The sequence below is a fragment of the Corapipo altera genome, unplaced genomic scaffold, assembly GCF_003945725.1.
Source record: "Corapipo altera isolate COAL_440 unplaced genomic scaffold, ASM394572v1 44b, whole genome shotgun sequence".
NCBI classification, from domain to species: Eukaryota; Metazoa; Chordata; class Aves; order Passeriformes; family Pipridae; genus Corapipo; species Corapipo altera.
This window is the reverse complement of record NW_020884932.1, coordinates 3,122,154-3,138,085: the sequence shown is the minus strand read 5'-3', so window position 1 is coordinate 3,138,085 and position 15,932 is coordinate 3,122,154. Positions and strand designations below refer to the sequence as shown.

Here is a 15,932-nt window from a genome sequence, read left to right as displayed (position 1 = left end):
AATTTTTCTTATAATCATACCTAGCGCATACACTATTCCTCATTGCTCAATTGAATATTGTCCTAAAATACACAGGGACAGTATATACACAACTAGGAAAAATAAACAACAGTACATGAACTGGACTACAAAAAGAAACCTATTTTGTATTTTAATAGTAACAGCTTTCCGTTGTATTTCAAGGAAAATAAATTAAAATTTGTAATTCTAAAATTCATTTCAGTTATTTGCAAAATGTAAAGAAAAGATGTGGACTTACTTGTGCTAAGGACAGAATAGCAATATAAATAAAATAATCACTATATTTGTATATTTACAGTTTAGACAATAAGACACTATCTACCATTGATTGATGGTATTTACTAATAAGATATCATTTATAAATACAATATCTTTCAATCTTACTACAATATAATTTTTATTAAAACAATATACCTTTGAATTTTAGCTGGCCATTAAAATACACAACTTCGTAAAAAAATATTTTACAGCAAGAACTGAAGTCTGTGACATGCTGTTGTGATTAAAAGGTACACCAGAGATTTTAATAGGATAAGCACACAATTGACTAGTGAGCTTTAAAAATAGGGTAGCACTGAGTTCCTAATCAAAAGTATCATTAGCTTTAGTTTTAAAACTTATCAGCAGAAAAATACAATTTCATCAACTACACAGAATTTCTTTTCTGTGCAACAGTTTACATTCAGATAACTCTAAAGGAAGACCAGGTAATATTTATGATATTACCCTAACTTAGAAAGTAACATAGCACAGAGAATAACATTTATGCCAATTCCACTGCTTGCTACTCAGCAATGTGAAAATCTTGGTAGCAATCTAAAATACAAATAGCCATAATTTACAAATATGGCAGTAAACCACTTCCAAATCCTTTATTAACCTAATTCCAGAATTATAACATAATAATAAAAAAGAATATTTTGTATATCATAAACTGATCCTGCAGACAGATGACAGGTTTGACATAGTAAAACATATTAGAAACAGAATACTAAGGATGTAGTAGAAAAAGGTAGCAAGAAAATAAAACCTGGAACATATCCCACAGTAACTTCTGCTACAGTCCTTTCTTCATCAACAGCAGCATTTCATATTTACATCCTATATCAACCCAACTTTTGGCATCATTTACATAATCATGGAATTTGGTTCATTATTCTTAATCATCAAGAGGAGTTTGCATCTTTTAGTTTTTGTAGATTATGATGTCAACCTTCCTTCTGCTTTTCAATCACTTACTGTCCTGAAAATACTCTTATATTGTCAATATATCTCCTTTATTTCCACAAATACTCATCCCTACATTGTCGCTGACCACATTAGACATTATAGCAAGATCAATGTCCGCTCGTATTACAGTCATACCTTCATATTGCTTTGTAGAACTACTCATAATCTACATAACTGCTCGCACTAGGATCTGGGATCATGGTACTGATGAAATTAATTTCCATTCAGGTGTAATATGAAATTCCCCTCTGAAATTCTATAACCAAGAACTCTATGCAGGTCCTCACATACTCACAAAGTACACTATTAATGCGTATTTCCTAAATGCAACTAAGTGTTGAAAGATAAATGAGTGCTGAGGGTTTCCAGGGGAACTGGAACTCTATTTAAAGCCTCTTACTAATTAGATCACTAACTAAAACCTAGCTCAGGTAAATATAAATAATGGCTATTCTCTTAGAAAACTCTTAAGGTAGACAGCAACAGATTTTTTCACTAATCCAGTTCTTTTTGTTTGGCAACCATAACATAAATGTTATGAAAGGATACATTTCATGTGCTTTAGTTGAATTTAGAGATCTAACTGGTTCACTGAGATGATAGAGAATAAAAATTGCCAAATCTCAGTTTTACTGCTTAGACCAAAACATAGGTAGCACTGAGTAAAAGAGGTAGTGTAACTCTACACTGACGAACAGGGAAAAGCAGTCATATTAAAACCAATTTCTTGCAAACTGCTCAGTATCTGCAAGCCATCACGTCCTTGCTACTGAGACAGCTAGATTAAAGCTAGTACATTCAATTCCACTTTGATCATAGCCTAGAAACAAAGACTGCTCCTGGAGATACTTTCAAATTTTGAGCCAACAATATTTCCCTTCAGAGCCTAACAGAGTCAATGTCCTGTCTATATTTAATACACAGAAAATATACATTGGATATTCAGTCTTGGCATAGAAATCATGCAGTACTAGTGATATTCCTTGAACTTCATAGTAATACCTCTACATTAACTTACTGTCAGTATAAAATAGTATATTGACTCTGAAGCATAATTCAAATTCAACAGATCACGGTTTGGTAAAATTCCAGGTACAACAGCACAGAGCTCAACATTTCTATTTGTACTGTTTCTTGAAACAAACAGAAATATAAAACTAGACAAAGACTACATTATGGAGAATAATGAGAAGCAAATTATAAGCAACTCCCTTCATCCATACGACTTATGAAAAACATTTCAGAAACCCGTAATGAAGGACTTTGTTAATCTGTTCTGTTCAATCCACTCTGTTTATGAGGAAAACAGCCTAACAATTAATTCTTCCAGTCTGTCTAGTCCTGGCTCCCAAGCTTTTCTAACGGTCTAACCTCCCTTTGCTGAATTTACTTTTCTGTAGGGAAAACAGGGGAACAGGTTGCCACCCTCCTTATTGTTTAGGGTGTCATATCTCACATCCCTGTAGCCAAACAAGACCACGGCTGACAGCCACAGTACTGTTAAAGCTTGAATGCTGCATACAGTAATTTCAGGTATTCTCTCAGAACAAATCATATTGAAGGGGGAAATTTTTTTCTCCCTAAAAGCTACAAGATTTCCCCCTCACCACTCTTAACCATAAGCTCAAAGAGAGCTATACGGGTTCAAGAGAGCTGTGAAACCTTCACAGAATTGCAGACAATTTTGAGCTGAACTGCTTTTTTCTCCCTAAAAAACCTCATACTATTTCTAGAACTCATGAGGTCAAACTGCATGTGGGGAGGTCAGGAGGGAGCATTTATGACTGACTCTAACTCATCCTACTTACATGGTATGACATACACACATTTTAAATTCCATGACTACAGATACATGATAAAAAATTTTTCAATATCTGGGAATATTTCTAGAGATCATAACCACATTCAAATACTCATAGCTATAGACTAACATATATATATTGGAAGTTAAATTTCAAGATTCTAGCACTGAAGGACATTTCAAACATAATTCAATATTTAAGGATTAATATGAAACATCTGACTTCCATATTTCACTATGTTCTTCTTTTATTACTACCTAAAAGTAGTACTCATCCTAGGTCAAAACTATTTATGAAATACTGTAAAACCTTGGCATTTGTAAAATCTTGGGGTTTGTTATTCTGAATATTTATCACAAGAAGAGATTTGTACATATATGCACAAAAAATGTCATAAGGCTTGTGTTCCGTATGCTGCTGGAAAAATCTATCATCACTAAAGAAGTTATTTAATAAAAAAGGGTTTATCTGGGTATGCAGTATTAAAGAGATTCAAAATGACAGGCAGTGAAATAAATCACTGCAAAGGAAGAGTGAAGATTAAAATAATTAAACCTAAGAAAGGAATATCAAAGTTGATTCAGAATCATATTTATGAACATCATCTGAAAAAGACTGAATTTCAAGAATGATGCAAAAACAAGTATGCAACATGCCCACACTGCATAAATTATGCATATTTATTTATAACAGATATTTAGTATTCATCAGGAGCACGCTTACATGACAGGACACTTACCTGATGCAACTTCATGAACACAAAGATTAAAAAAATAAATAAGAGACTGTGGAATTTAGGAATGAGAAGGCTAATGGATAGCACAGTACCCAGATTCCAAACCAGTCTAAACATTTCTCTTCTTCATTAACATATTTGTTTTGCAACTTATCAGAGAAATAAAACCATCAACAGTTTTCCTGACATTTATAAGTGGCAGATCCTGTTTAGGAATGGAAATTTCACATGTGACTATCCAAAATCTTATCCTTGATATTTTATATTGAAAGAAATTCCAAAGTCAAATAGTGGGAATTGAGACCATCAAACTTGTATTTGCTACTATTTAATAAAATGCAAGTTCCTCAGCATTTCTTGCTTCAATTGGGCAAATATATAGTTCTAATTAGAGATCAAGCGCTTTTGTTCTATTTTTCAGGAGGTTTTTTGATTAAAAAAGTATCCTTAGGAAACTTCAATTAGTTGGTGAGAACTGCATAAATGGCCACTTAAACTAGATAGACTATTTCATTTGATTTTATCAATGTCTTATTATTTTATCAACATGCCTAATGAAACTTACTAGTTTGACATGATTTGAGAGATATTATATCTATTAGAATATATATATAAAAAATTATTCTTACCAAAATGACTTGGAAAAGAACTGGAAAAAGATGGATTTCTTCCACGAGGCTGTAAAAACATATTTTAAAATGTATTTAAAAACAGAGGAATAGAATTCTTATTTAACACACTAAACTCACAACAGGAACAGAGTAGTAGAATAGTTGTTGCCAAAATCCATGACCCAGAACCTTAGCCTTAGACTAGCTCTCAACAAAAATGAGCCCCACTTCAGATACTGAATAGAAACAGCAATGTCAGACTGTTTTGGAAATTACTTCCAGGTCTGCTTCACTGATACGATTCAAGTGAGTGGAACAGTAATTAACTTAATATTTTTTAATGGTAGAAATTAATAAAAATTCATAAGTATAGCACTATACATACTATGAAACAGAGTGCACCATTAACTATTTTAATTAATAGACTCAGCACACAGAATTATAAATATGCTGCGTTTTTCTAAAGCATGCAATGTTTACTAGCTTCTTGGGTTTAACATATTTCTATATGATACTTTTGTCAGCCAATTCTCTTGACAATGCTGAGCAGTGGTGGCCCTACAGAAGTTAGCTATATTCTGCATTTCAAAATCAGATACAAACCAGCATGTATATGCTTATAAGAAAGAAGAATAATCTCAAAAATCAGTAATACTTTACATTAATGCAGTATTTTCTACTCTTAGAACACAAAACACTTTATATTTATCAGTAAAGCATGTGTGTCTCTCACACGCTATGACATATGAATCATATGATTACATACGCTTAATCGTATTATATTGTCTAGTTTGAAGAATGATTGTCCCCTCTCTTATACACTATACTAGATGCCTATTCACCAAGCATGACAGAGAACATCAAATGGTATGTTTTGAAAATTTTCTCTTGTGTCACTATAACATTACTGAAGTGATTCATAAGCAACTGGTAGGTTTAGCCTTGTGATACAGCTAAGACTGTATTATGAATTGTGTAATAAACACAGAACTCAAACATAGAGAGCATGTCTGGGATCTCTCCATACAACAAACTACAAAATTGTCTTTCAAGCAGTATGTCAGTTAAAAACACAAAGTTATATTATATCACTCTCTGTGAAGAAACTTGAGTTATATCTGACTAAGATGAGCATCGAATTTCATGTTTGAAGCTTTAGTATGTAAAACTCTATACCAGCTTCTGGTACAACAGTAATCAGATTAATTCTGTTTGAAAAACTATTTGTTAAAAAGAACTTATATATTCCTAAAATCATATAGTTCAATTTCAGAGTTTTTATTCATGTCCAGTAAGAAAAGAGAAGGTATTGTTTTTCTGGATAGGGTAAGCTAAAGTACTATACTGTGAATTGAAGCGGTTAAAAGAAATTTAACATTCTCCTCTATGAACTTCATGAAAAAATTCATAGGGAGCTAGAACAAACATCGAAGGGTCATAAAAGAATAAAATGCTTCATTGAGGTTAATGTCACCTATCAAGCTCTAGTTGTTCACATTTGCTGAAATCACATCATGTAAAGGAAATACAATAAGGAATAAAAGCCACACTAAGAGAACAACCATATCTACGAAGAACTAAGAATTATTTCTGAGTAATGCAGATGTGTGCATTATGTATGAATAACGGTTTACTACTTCTTACTGTTTTCCTATTCCTCTGATCCTTGCCTTAACCTAAATGTAATAATGATTCTATGATATAGAATCTATATGAGTTTGGGGAGGGAGCAGGGGATTAGTATAAGAAGATCTGTTGCATTGTACACCACTGGCACGTGGACCTAGAGATGAGTAAAACGCATCCACTAAATTGTTCAAAACGTAGTAAACCAGTATAATTTTATGCACTTATATATACATATTTAACAAAACTAAGTAATAGCCTTGTTCAAACAAATGTGTTTATTTTTTCTTGCACAGAGAAATGTTACACCCAACAGAGAGAAAAGAGTTTATGTAAGGAAAGAAACTCATTATTTCTAAGCTTAGAAGTTTGAATTTAAGGACAATTTCTCTTCTTATTAAATTGAAGGGAAAAAAAATTCATATGCAGTGGAAAAAACCAGTTCCTTCCATAGGTCAGGAGAACATGAAATCTGTTCTCCTCTGGGCAATCTAATAACTCTTTAATAGACAGTTATGGCACCTTGGACACAGTCAGTTCATAAGAGAGTCCCAGCATTGCAGATAGGAAGACTTATTATATTTGAGGTTCATTACCAGAGCCAAATCTATGAGTTAAATTAAAAGCTTAGGCCATGCCTGTAAAACAGAATTTTGCTTATGTGGGTATAACAATACTGAACATTAAAAAGGCCAGTTAAACACCACAGACGTCCAAAAAGAGCAACAACTGTAACAGTAATTGTACTGACAAAATTAAGTTTTGCCAGCACAAACCTACTTGTGCTGAGAGTTTATTGAAATTACTTACCCCAGTAAAAGCTGCTCGCTTTGCTACGTAAGCAGCATTTAAACTGTGAACACATTAGCAGCAAAACACAATCAAATACCAAGAATAGCTAAGCAATCCTATTTTAGGAAAAACCTAGAAAAATGCTTTTGTGGTAAAGGGTAAATTATGAAACAATTGTTTCCAAAAACTGCAAGCAGTCCTGATTGTTACAGCGTTACAAAGTCAGCTTTACTTTCTGCTGAGATAAGCTAAAACAAAACTACAGCTAATATGGCTGTTCTTAAAGGTCACCTGCAAATCTTTACGGCTGAAGCAAAAAATAGCTGCAGCCTCTAAAGAAAATTATACACATAACTTAACTAAAGCATAAAGTCACATCAAACATTGTATTAAGACAAAGCTTAAAGCTGATTTATCCCAACTTTGCATATATGTGCTGAAGAGAGAGAGTGACATTATCACACCCTTCATTGCTATCTTACATAGTTTTACAAAGGAAATGTCCTAAAGCCAGTGAAAAAGGAGTTTAGCTATGGAATTTATTTCATAGAATGTTCATATTTTAAACTAAAAGTAGTTTGGTTCTTTATAGACTTTTAGAAAATTTATATTTAATTAGGTCACACTCTGTTTGGAAAACAAACAGAATCATCACAATACACATAAGCAAATCATAATACTAATTAAGAATACTAAATATGTTCTCATTTAAATCTATGTATAAATAAACAACTGGCTCAAAATAACTGGTCATCTGATTTTATAAGACTTGCTATCAGTACAATCTGAATTTTTAATATACTAACAATATTCAGAATGAGATTACACCTCCAATTTTGCTTTCCAACAATTTGCAAGATCTGCTTTTCTAAGATATCCTAAATTACCTTTTTTCAAAACACAGACCTACTGCAGGACACTGAACACCAAAGGCTTTTTGTTACAGGTGTAATTCCTTAAAAATTTAAAAGACAGAAAATGTGATGTTATCAGATACAAGCTTTAGAGAAAAATTGGGTGAGGGTGTGTGAAAACCTGGGTATTACAGACATTCAAAGCTGAACAAATGAGCAGAAATTATTCTGAAGAACAGAGCTGGTGGACACGCACAAAGCAAGAACTGAGACATAGACTGTAAAGGGATGAAATGTCAAATCCACAACAAATTTTTGAAGAATTTGGTCAGCTGATTGATACAGTATGCTTGAGCTTTCAGAATGTATAAGGACACCTGATAAGGGGTCTTAAAAAATAGCCATGACTGTTCAGATTGCAAAGGCACAGCTAAAGGAGACAATATTCTAGAAATTTATGAAGTAGTGTGCTTCTTTTCCACCATAAGATGATGGCATCAAATTAAGTGGCAAATGCCAGATCAGACAAAGAAATCCAAAGAAAATACTTGAAGATGATAAAATTTCATATGTATGTGATTATGCTATAGATAGATTATTATTATTATTTGTCGAATATATCTTTCAACCCACATAAATGAAATGAAAATTACTCCTCAATAGCTACTACCTACAGAATACCACAAATTCTTATATGGCTTCTGAAAAATACCAACACACAGGGGTCTGAGAAAGCCTCCTGAAAGTATTCCACTCACCTGACTCCTTCCTATAGTCTTCTCTGGGCACCTACTACTGAACATAAGAGAATGGACTTTTCAGTGGTTCAGATTTGCTTTGTGCTGAACAGAGGATTCATGGCAGAACTGAATTCACTCAAGTCTGCACCTCCAACTGTAGCACCCAACCAGTTGACTTTTCCTCATTATCTGCTTATTTTTTATTTGCTACTTATATTACCAAAGGCAAAAATTCACTCTTGAAAGTAAAAATAATCAAGAATGAATGGCATTTTCTCCTTCTTTTTAATGCTTTACATTAAAAGAGTAAATATGTGAACCTTCCAATACGACGCTTTTCAAAAATTCACTTCACAGTAACATCAAATATTAGCTTCACATTTTTACAACTTAGACATTCAGCAATTGATCAGCAACACGAAAGAGAAGACAAAATTACAGGTTTAAGGTTAATAGCTAATTTCTTTACTAAAGGGGAGCTTTTATAAAATGTAACTCTAAGGAGTTGTGTTTTACATTAAAAACGGTGATTAGTATTACAGTCTGTACATGACTAGACTATGAGAACTCACTTGCAATAATGAACTCTGACCACTGCCTTTGATATGAATTACAATGATGTGCGACCTGACAACAGTGTTATTAGCTGACACACAACTTAACATTGCAAGAGTCTGTTTCTGGGCAAGTCTTCCTGCCTGGTGTTATTCGATAAAGTACCATATATGCAAATATTACACCAAAAAATACGAATAGCAAAGTTCATATGAATTCTTTACTCTTTTATATTAACATTACTGCCCTAATAAGAAAATGAGGGTTTTTACAACTCAATTTTCATAGATGTGAACTAGCATAATCAAAATCAGGTTCTAAATCTACATAAACATTCCCTAAAGTCCTAATAAAACAGCTTCATCCACTGTCAATCTCTCAATCCATCTGCATTGTAATTTTCTCACTAATGTTGTACACCTCTAATATGTAATTCTACTGCTCAGTTTGGTTGGACTAGGCCCTAAGGCTTACCTGTTTACAGAACTATTTCATTTTATTTTATTCATAGTCATAGAAAACAAGAAAACACATAAAACCAGAAAAGTAATTTAGAAACAAATAGATCTACTTTGTAAAGTGAGTATTTCAACCTTCAACTAGGAAATTAAAATGACTAATGGGAAGAACAAAGTGTTCTTAAAGCAATTAATATAAACCCACATTAATCAATTCACAAAGAAAGCACTGAAGCGCTAGTCCTCTAGTATAATGGCAAAGAAACCAACAGCAGGTTAAAAGACAAACAATGCGCAAAGCTAACAAGTGCTTGTGAAATGAATCACAATTCTACCAACACAAAACAACTAAAAGCACCAAATCAACTCCAAAGAGTTAGTTTTGGTTTAGGGTTTGTTTTGGGGGTTTTTCACTGTTTGTTTTTTGAAACTGGGGGCAAGGATATTAGATAGACCATTTCAGAAATTGCCTTTAATATTCTTTAACAGATAATGCATGGGTACAAACAGTAGCATAAATAAAGTTTGAAAATTGGACCATTCTTGGATGACTCCAAAGACACTATGATAAAAAGTAACTATAATTAGTCAACACAATCTGCTGTTATGTACAAGGGTGATCCATCTATCATCTTCACAGGTACTAGACCTGTAGCACTTAGAAGCAGCAAATTTTTTTGTTGTTGTTGCTCTTCAGCACCTTCCTGTTTTGTTTTGTTACACCTTTTCCCCTTTTTTAGAGCAGTGCCTAATGTTTGTCTGGGAAATTTATTTTAAGGACCTGAGGTGGGGAAGGTTCCTTCACTACAAATCTAAGAAGGGTCACACTATTAGTTCTTAGATAAGTGTTTCTCCCTCAGGAAATTACCTTAGTAACAGAATACTGGAATGTGTACCACTCTCATGCTTATTATCTGATGCAATATCTCATATTCCCCTCACCTCTATTCTATTACTTTCACTGTCTCCCTTCCCTGCAACCAAAAATGTCTATTTTAGCATCCCATAAAAATCAGATTCCATAGGTTAGAAGGTTTAGTTTTCAGCTATATTAATGTCATAAAATGGTATGAGTTTCTAACTTAAGGTAAGCCAAGTAGTTGCATAAAAGAGCATGCGGCTGTGTTTCAGAAGGTTATCTGTAAGGCCAAAGGTAAGTTAAAAATCATGATCCAGTAAAAGTTTCCTGCAGTAGCATAGCATAGAATACCTTTCAATAGTCAAATCACATAAGAACAGCTAATTGGTATACCATATTAAGAGAAACTAAGAAATTTATATCAACTCCTCCTCACTACTAGAAAAAAATAGCAATCTGATCATTATGGACCACAGGAAAACAGCATAAAAGACTCAAAGCAGGAACAAAAAAAATTCCAACCCTTAACAGACTATGTCTGACATCTTATCCACCCATATAACATTGAGTTGACAAACACACAAGAGGACAAAGTATTTTATGATACTGCTCTTTTTGAATACAGACTATGCATAGTTAAATCAGATCTCTCCCTGCTGCAGACATTTGCTTCCACTGAGAGTTCTATTCCTTGAAGAACTCTTCACAGAAGTACAATCCACCAAGAGCAATTAACACAGGAGACAATTTTTTTTTTTTTTTTGTTAAAACGAACTCTAAGCAAGGTTGTATCAGACAGCAATTGTTGCATGATGTAAAAACAGGTACAAAAAGGGAAACACCTGACTCAATTATACTCCAACCCATTAAGGTCAAAACAGGCACAAAAACACTCATCCTTTTCTAAAACTGGATTATCTTCCTGTGGATACTCATATGGTCAGATGTCCAAACACTTGAAGTATTCACAGAAACACATTAAAGTTGGGGTTTTTTACAGCTACCATCTTACACAAGAGAATTTATGTTTGTGAGAGATCTAATTCTGCAGCATACTAATGGGATATCACTAGAGTTTTCCACTGTTAAATTGAACAGTAATAGAGAGGAAAGGCTCCCACATAATAGAGAATGCTAGAAGTTACCTCCACAGTTGAGAAATGGCAGAGATTACTAAGTATTTTTTGTATTCTTACAAAATACTAATTAAAGGTATTCAAAATATGTATCATAATTAGTATATTTTATCATAAGCTTAAAAATATAAAAATAATAGAAACCCCATCAAAAATACAACATTATTCAAATATCTGTGTCTATGCCATATATAACAAACAACCTGCAATAGGAAACAGAAGTGTCCAAAAATGGTGAAAATAAGATGAAATGTCTCTCCTCTGATATTACAAGTTAGCTAACTTACAATATCAGCTATGAAAAAAATGCAACAAAAAAATGGAGTGCATCTGTCTCCTTTCAAGTGCTAAAATAAGAACTGCTCAAATGTTGACGTCTCTATCAGAAAGCACACTGGTAAAGTCTGAGTTGATGGGAAGAAGAATGATAAGCATGAGTTACAAGAAAATTGGTGGAATTAAAAAAGAGAGAGCAAGAAAGAGAGAATGTGTTAGGTAAACATGTCTGAGAACAAGCTATCATATGGAACAAACTAAATAAATGCACAGTAGTCTTCATCCTCCTCCCAATTCAGTCTTTATTTCAAAATAAGGTTAATTATAGATATTTTTGAAAGGCAAGGAAACTGTAAGGTAAGTACTAATTTAACATTTCGTCATTTTAGAATTGTTTTGTTACCACCACTTTTATTCATTTAAGGTTACAGCAGAAAGCATCCATCCTTGAAAGCCAGGCACTGATAAAATGTAAGCTTGGAGAAGTTACAGAGACTCACTGCAGTGACTTACATCACTCTTACCAGTACTAAAATGCAGTAGAGTTTTTCCACAAAGAACAAATTCAATCCCACAGGATTTGTTTCCAGTGTTATTTATTTACTTCCTATCACAATTTTTTCAGATATTTTCCATCTGTCTAATGAAAGGGGCGAAAGAGAACATATGCCTTTAGTAATTCTGAGCTCCATGAGAACTGATTAATCAGCCATCAAAATAAAACAGAACCAATTTTGATATAGTGTTCACTATAGCATGTACCTAGTTTCCACTCTGTTCACTAGCATTTTGTACGAATATGAATATATTATTCCCCTCTGTCAGGTAGCATTGGCTACTTCCATCAAAAGTTTTTGGGAAGCCAAAGAATCAGGAAGAAGACAGTCCAAGGAATAAACTGCACTCCGTCAGAAACCTAGCCAAACAAATGATTTAGTGAAAATAAAGAAGAGGACCAGTAAGACATGAGAGAAACAGAACAATTACAGATGGCTAATCTGGAATCTGGTAGCCAGTCCTTAAATGACAGAACTAGATATACTGGTATTTAAGATTATTAATAGTTTGTTGAATGTCCAGAGCTGCTCTTTAATAATATTAAGAAAAGAACTCCTGTCTGCTGCCAGATGACCCTGAGGATCAGTGTGCATCCACAATCTACCTACGCTGAGCATAATGGCAAATACATATGATTCCTCAAATAAAAAGAATTCAGCAGGGAGAGGAAATGTGTTGCTAATATAATCAGCACTCAAGATACAGAAATATTCTTTATAACTCTTAGAGTATTAGAATATCTGTGTGTTAGTTCTAAAAGTGGATAACTGTCTTATTTGTTTCTATAATACATAAAATCCTGCAGTAGCATAAACAGCTTTTTTACAATAAAAACTATTCTATACAATCCAAAATATTTTAAATCTCTCTATTTCCTAGTTCATTTGTAGTCTACTTAGTATATTAAAGTACCATTCCCAGTAGCATCATAAAAGATTAAAAGAGGATGTTCCATCTTGTGTAATAAAAAGTTGGAAAACAAATTAAATTTCCTTCCTTATGTATTTTTATCTTGTGCTCATTTAAATCAATTAAAGCAAGACAGTACAATGTTCAGCAAACTCTTGGCTGTAACACATCAGACACCACAAACAGAGAACAGTGACTGCAAGAACAACCAGATTTTCTAGGCATATCCAGCAAGATGGAGAGATGCTTCCTAATTACTATTTAAGTTCCATGCCACTTTTTTTTTCCCATCACACTGTAAACTTTGGAACAAGAAGAAAAGATATTAAGATACTTCTAACATACTGAGGGTACCTACACCAATCGTTAAAATCCATATTTAGGAACTTTTAAAAGGTAGCTATATTTGCAGAAAAACTGACCAGCTTACAAGTTAATTGACTCTTGTAAACCTTTAACAAATACATTCCCTTTGTCCTAGCTACAAATATGTTTAGCTAGACAAAAATTTTGATAATGCTTTGGGGTTTTCTTTCTTTTATATTTTAATGATAATTTTAATGTTAAAATTCTTATGATTTTGTCTCTAGTGTTTTATTGGCTAAATCCATGTTAAAATAACCAGGATCATATAAAATTGACATAAAAGACATAAGATTGTGTTCTATAACAAAAACTCTCCGGGAATTTTCTAAATCAAAGTGGTAGTCAAAGCAGTATGATAGTGAGATCTGTTATTGCTACTTCCTAACAGGAAAAAAGAAATTGAAACAGAAAGAACCCAGAGCAACAGAGAATGTGTAGTTGTATCACCTCACAGAAGCAGGGCTGTGCTCAGTCAGGGCCACCAACAGTTTCAGAGCATACAGTGGTACCGGGTCCGGAGCCATCAGAATGCGTTCATACCTGAAAGGCAAGGTGGAGAAGAGGCAGAAACAGTGAGGAAAAAAAAAAAGGTCAAGAGATTCTTGTCAAAAAAGTGGATACTAAAAATGTGTCATTTCCCATTTCCAAACTTTATAATAACCACAATGGAAATACAATGCTGTTTGGAATTGTACAAAGCAACAATACTTGCTTACAGACAGTATTTTAAAGTCAGTATCAGATTAACTTTAAAACCAGCATTAATAAAATTTTTAGAGAGAGATACATAATTATAAAATATGTAACAGTATATACGCTTGTGTGTGTATATATGCATGTATATATGCAGGTTGTATATATAACACATACATGTTTTATAACTATGAATTATATTAAAATATATTTATAAAACATTTATCTCGTCTACATGCATATGACTTATTTATTGACAAGTACAAAATGAGCATCAAAATATTATGAAGATTTATTGGGTGCTTAGGAAGACCATCAACCAACTTTTTTATGATTAAGCTCTATATTTTGCCTACATGGTGACGTTTCTCAAAACTGAAAAAAACTCTCACATTGAGCTTTATATTTTATCTCAAATTTCAAAAAATATTGCTTTCACTGCAGCATACTTACATTCTCCACATAATACAAAACAGAAGAATATTAACATACTCCAAAACAATGTTTATTGAGAGCTATGGCAGTGAAAATAAAACTACAAGAAAATCCTCTTCAAAACATTTACAAATATCACCTCATGGTAATCTTGATAAGGGAAAATAGGCTGCTGAAAAGCAAAATGGACCTTGTTGCTACTAACATTCCAGTGATGTCCTCTCAACACACAGGGCTAATTTTATTGTGTTTAAGTCAAAATGTATCTGGATGGCAATAGGATATAATGATGGAAGTAAGAAAGATGTAAGCATAGAAAACCACAGACCCGGCTATGTCAAAACACAGTGTTTAATTACAAATAGTGCTACTCTAAACATGTGGAAGTAATAGAATAGGAAGTATAAATCTCATTTGTAAAACAAAAACCATGAAGAATTAATCAAGTACAAATGAAAGGATGATTTGTAGGAAAATGCGGTAGGTTATATGTAAAAAAAATGCTTCCACAAAAAGAAAAAAACTGTAGTGTTCTGATGGGGGGAGGGGGTGGAGTAATGCAATTCACTGAGAATTTTACTTCACATCATTAGATCCCTAGTGCTGCCTGAACTGAGGAATCTGGATCACTTCCCACCACCTGCATGCTGACATACTCTACTGTGTGCTAGCTCTTCCCCTCTCTGCAGGCACACCACACCTCAGCACTCTGATTTATGCTGGAAGGAAGTCTAGAAGGAGATGAGGTGCTTTCCAGCCAAGTCTCCGATCTGGTCTATGATGAGGAGGGAGAAGCACACCAGCTGTGCAGTCTTGATGTAACCTGTGGGAGTTCCTCCACAGGTGCTAACATTCCTACATAGCCTATGGGCAATGTGTCATGGCTACTACACACTAACTTGAAGGTACTACTGTAGAGCTGCAAACCACACCTCAGTATCTACTGAACTATTGGCTACAAGTCAGTGTTGACTTCATGTCTTTAGAGATTAAAATCTCCCTTTTAGAAATAACAGATTCCAGTTCCTCAAAGAAAATGATTTCTCACTGGTGATTAAAAAGTCCCTTCCTTCATAAAAGAAGAAAATACTCTAATGCATTAGTAGACACTGATCCCAAAAGCCCTATATGTGAGTAATACATATTCCTATGAAACATAATGGTACTATTTGCAATTTTTTTTGCAGAGTCCATGACTAAATCTTCCAAGGCAAGCAAAGATGCTATCAGGTGACTCAGACACAGATTACTAGAGTCAATGTCTTGGCAATTAAT

General features: G+C 33.5%; 1 protein-coding gene across 7 annotated transcripts in view; it reads right to left on the bottom strand.

Moving 5' to 3' along the window:
• ULK4 (unc-51 like kinase 4) overlaps positions 1–15,932 on the bottom strand; it is a 225,432-nt gene that overhangs the window by 112,123 nt on the left and 97,377 nt on the right. For all 7 annotated transcript variants that reach the window (XR_003530337.1, XR_003530336.1, XM_027659556.1 and 4 more), the window contains exons 30-31: positions 13,977–14,069; positions 4,419–4,467 (exon numbers count right to left, since the gene is read on the bottom strand). Coding sequence is in view for 5 of the 7 variants with exons in the window: in XM_027659556.1 (XP_027515357.1) it covers positions 4,419–4,467; positions 13,977–14,069 (142 nt within the window). In the remaining 2 variants the exon portion in view is untranslated. The remainder of the gene's footprint in view (positions 1–4,418; positions 4,468–13,976; positions 14,070–15,932) is intronic.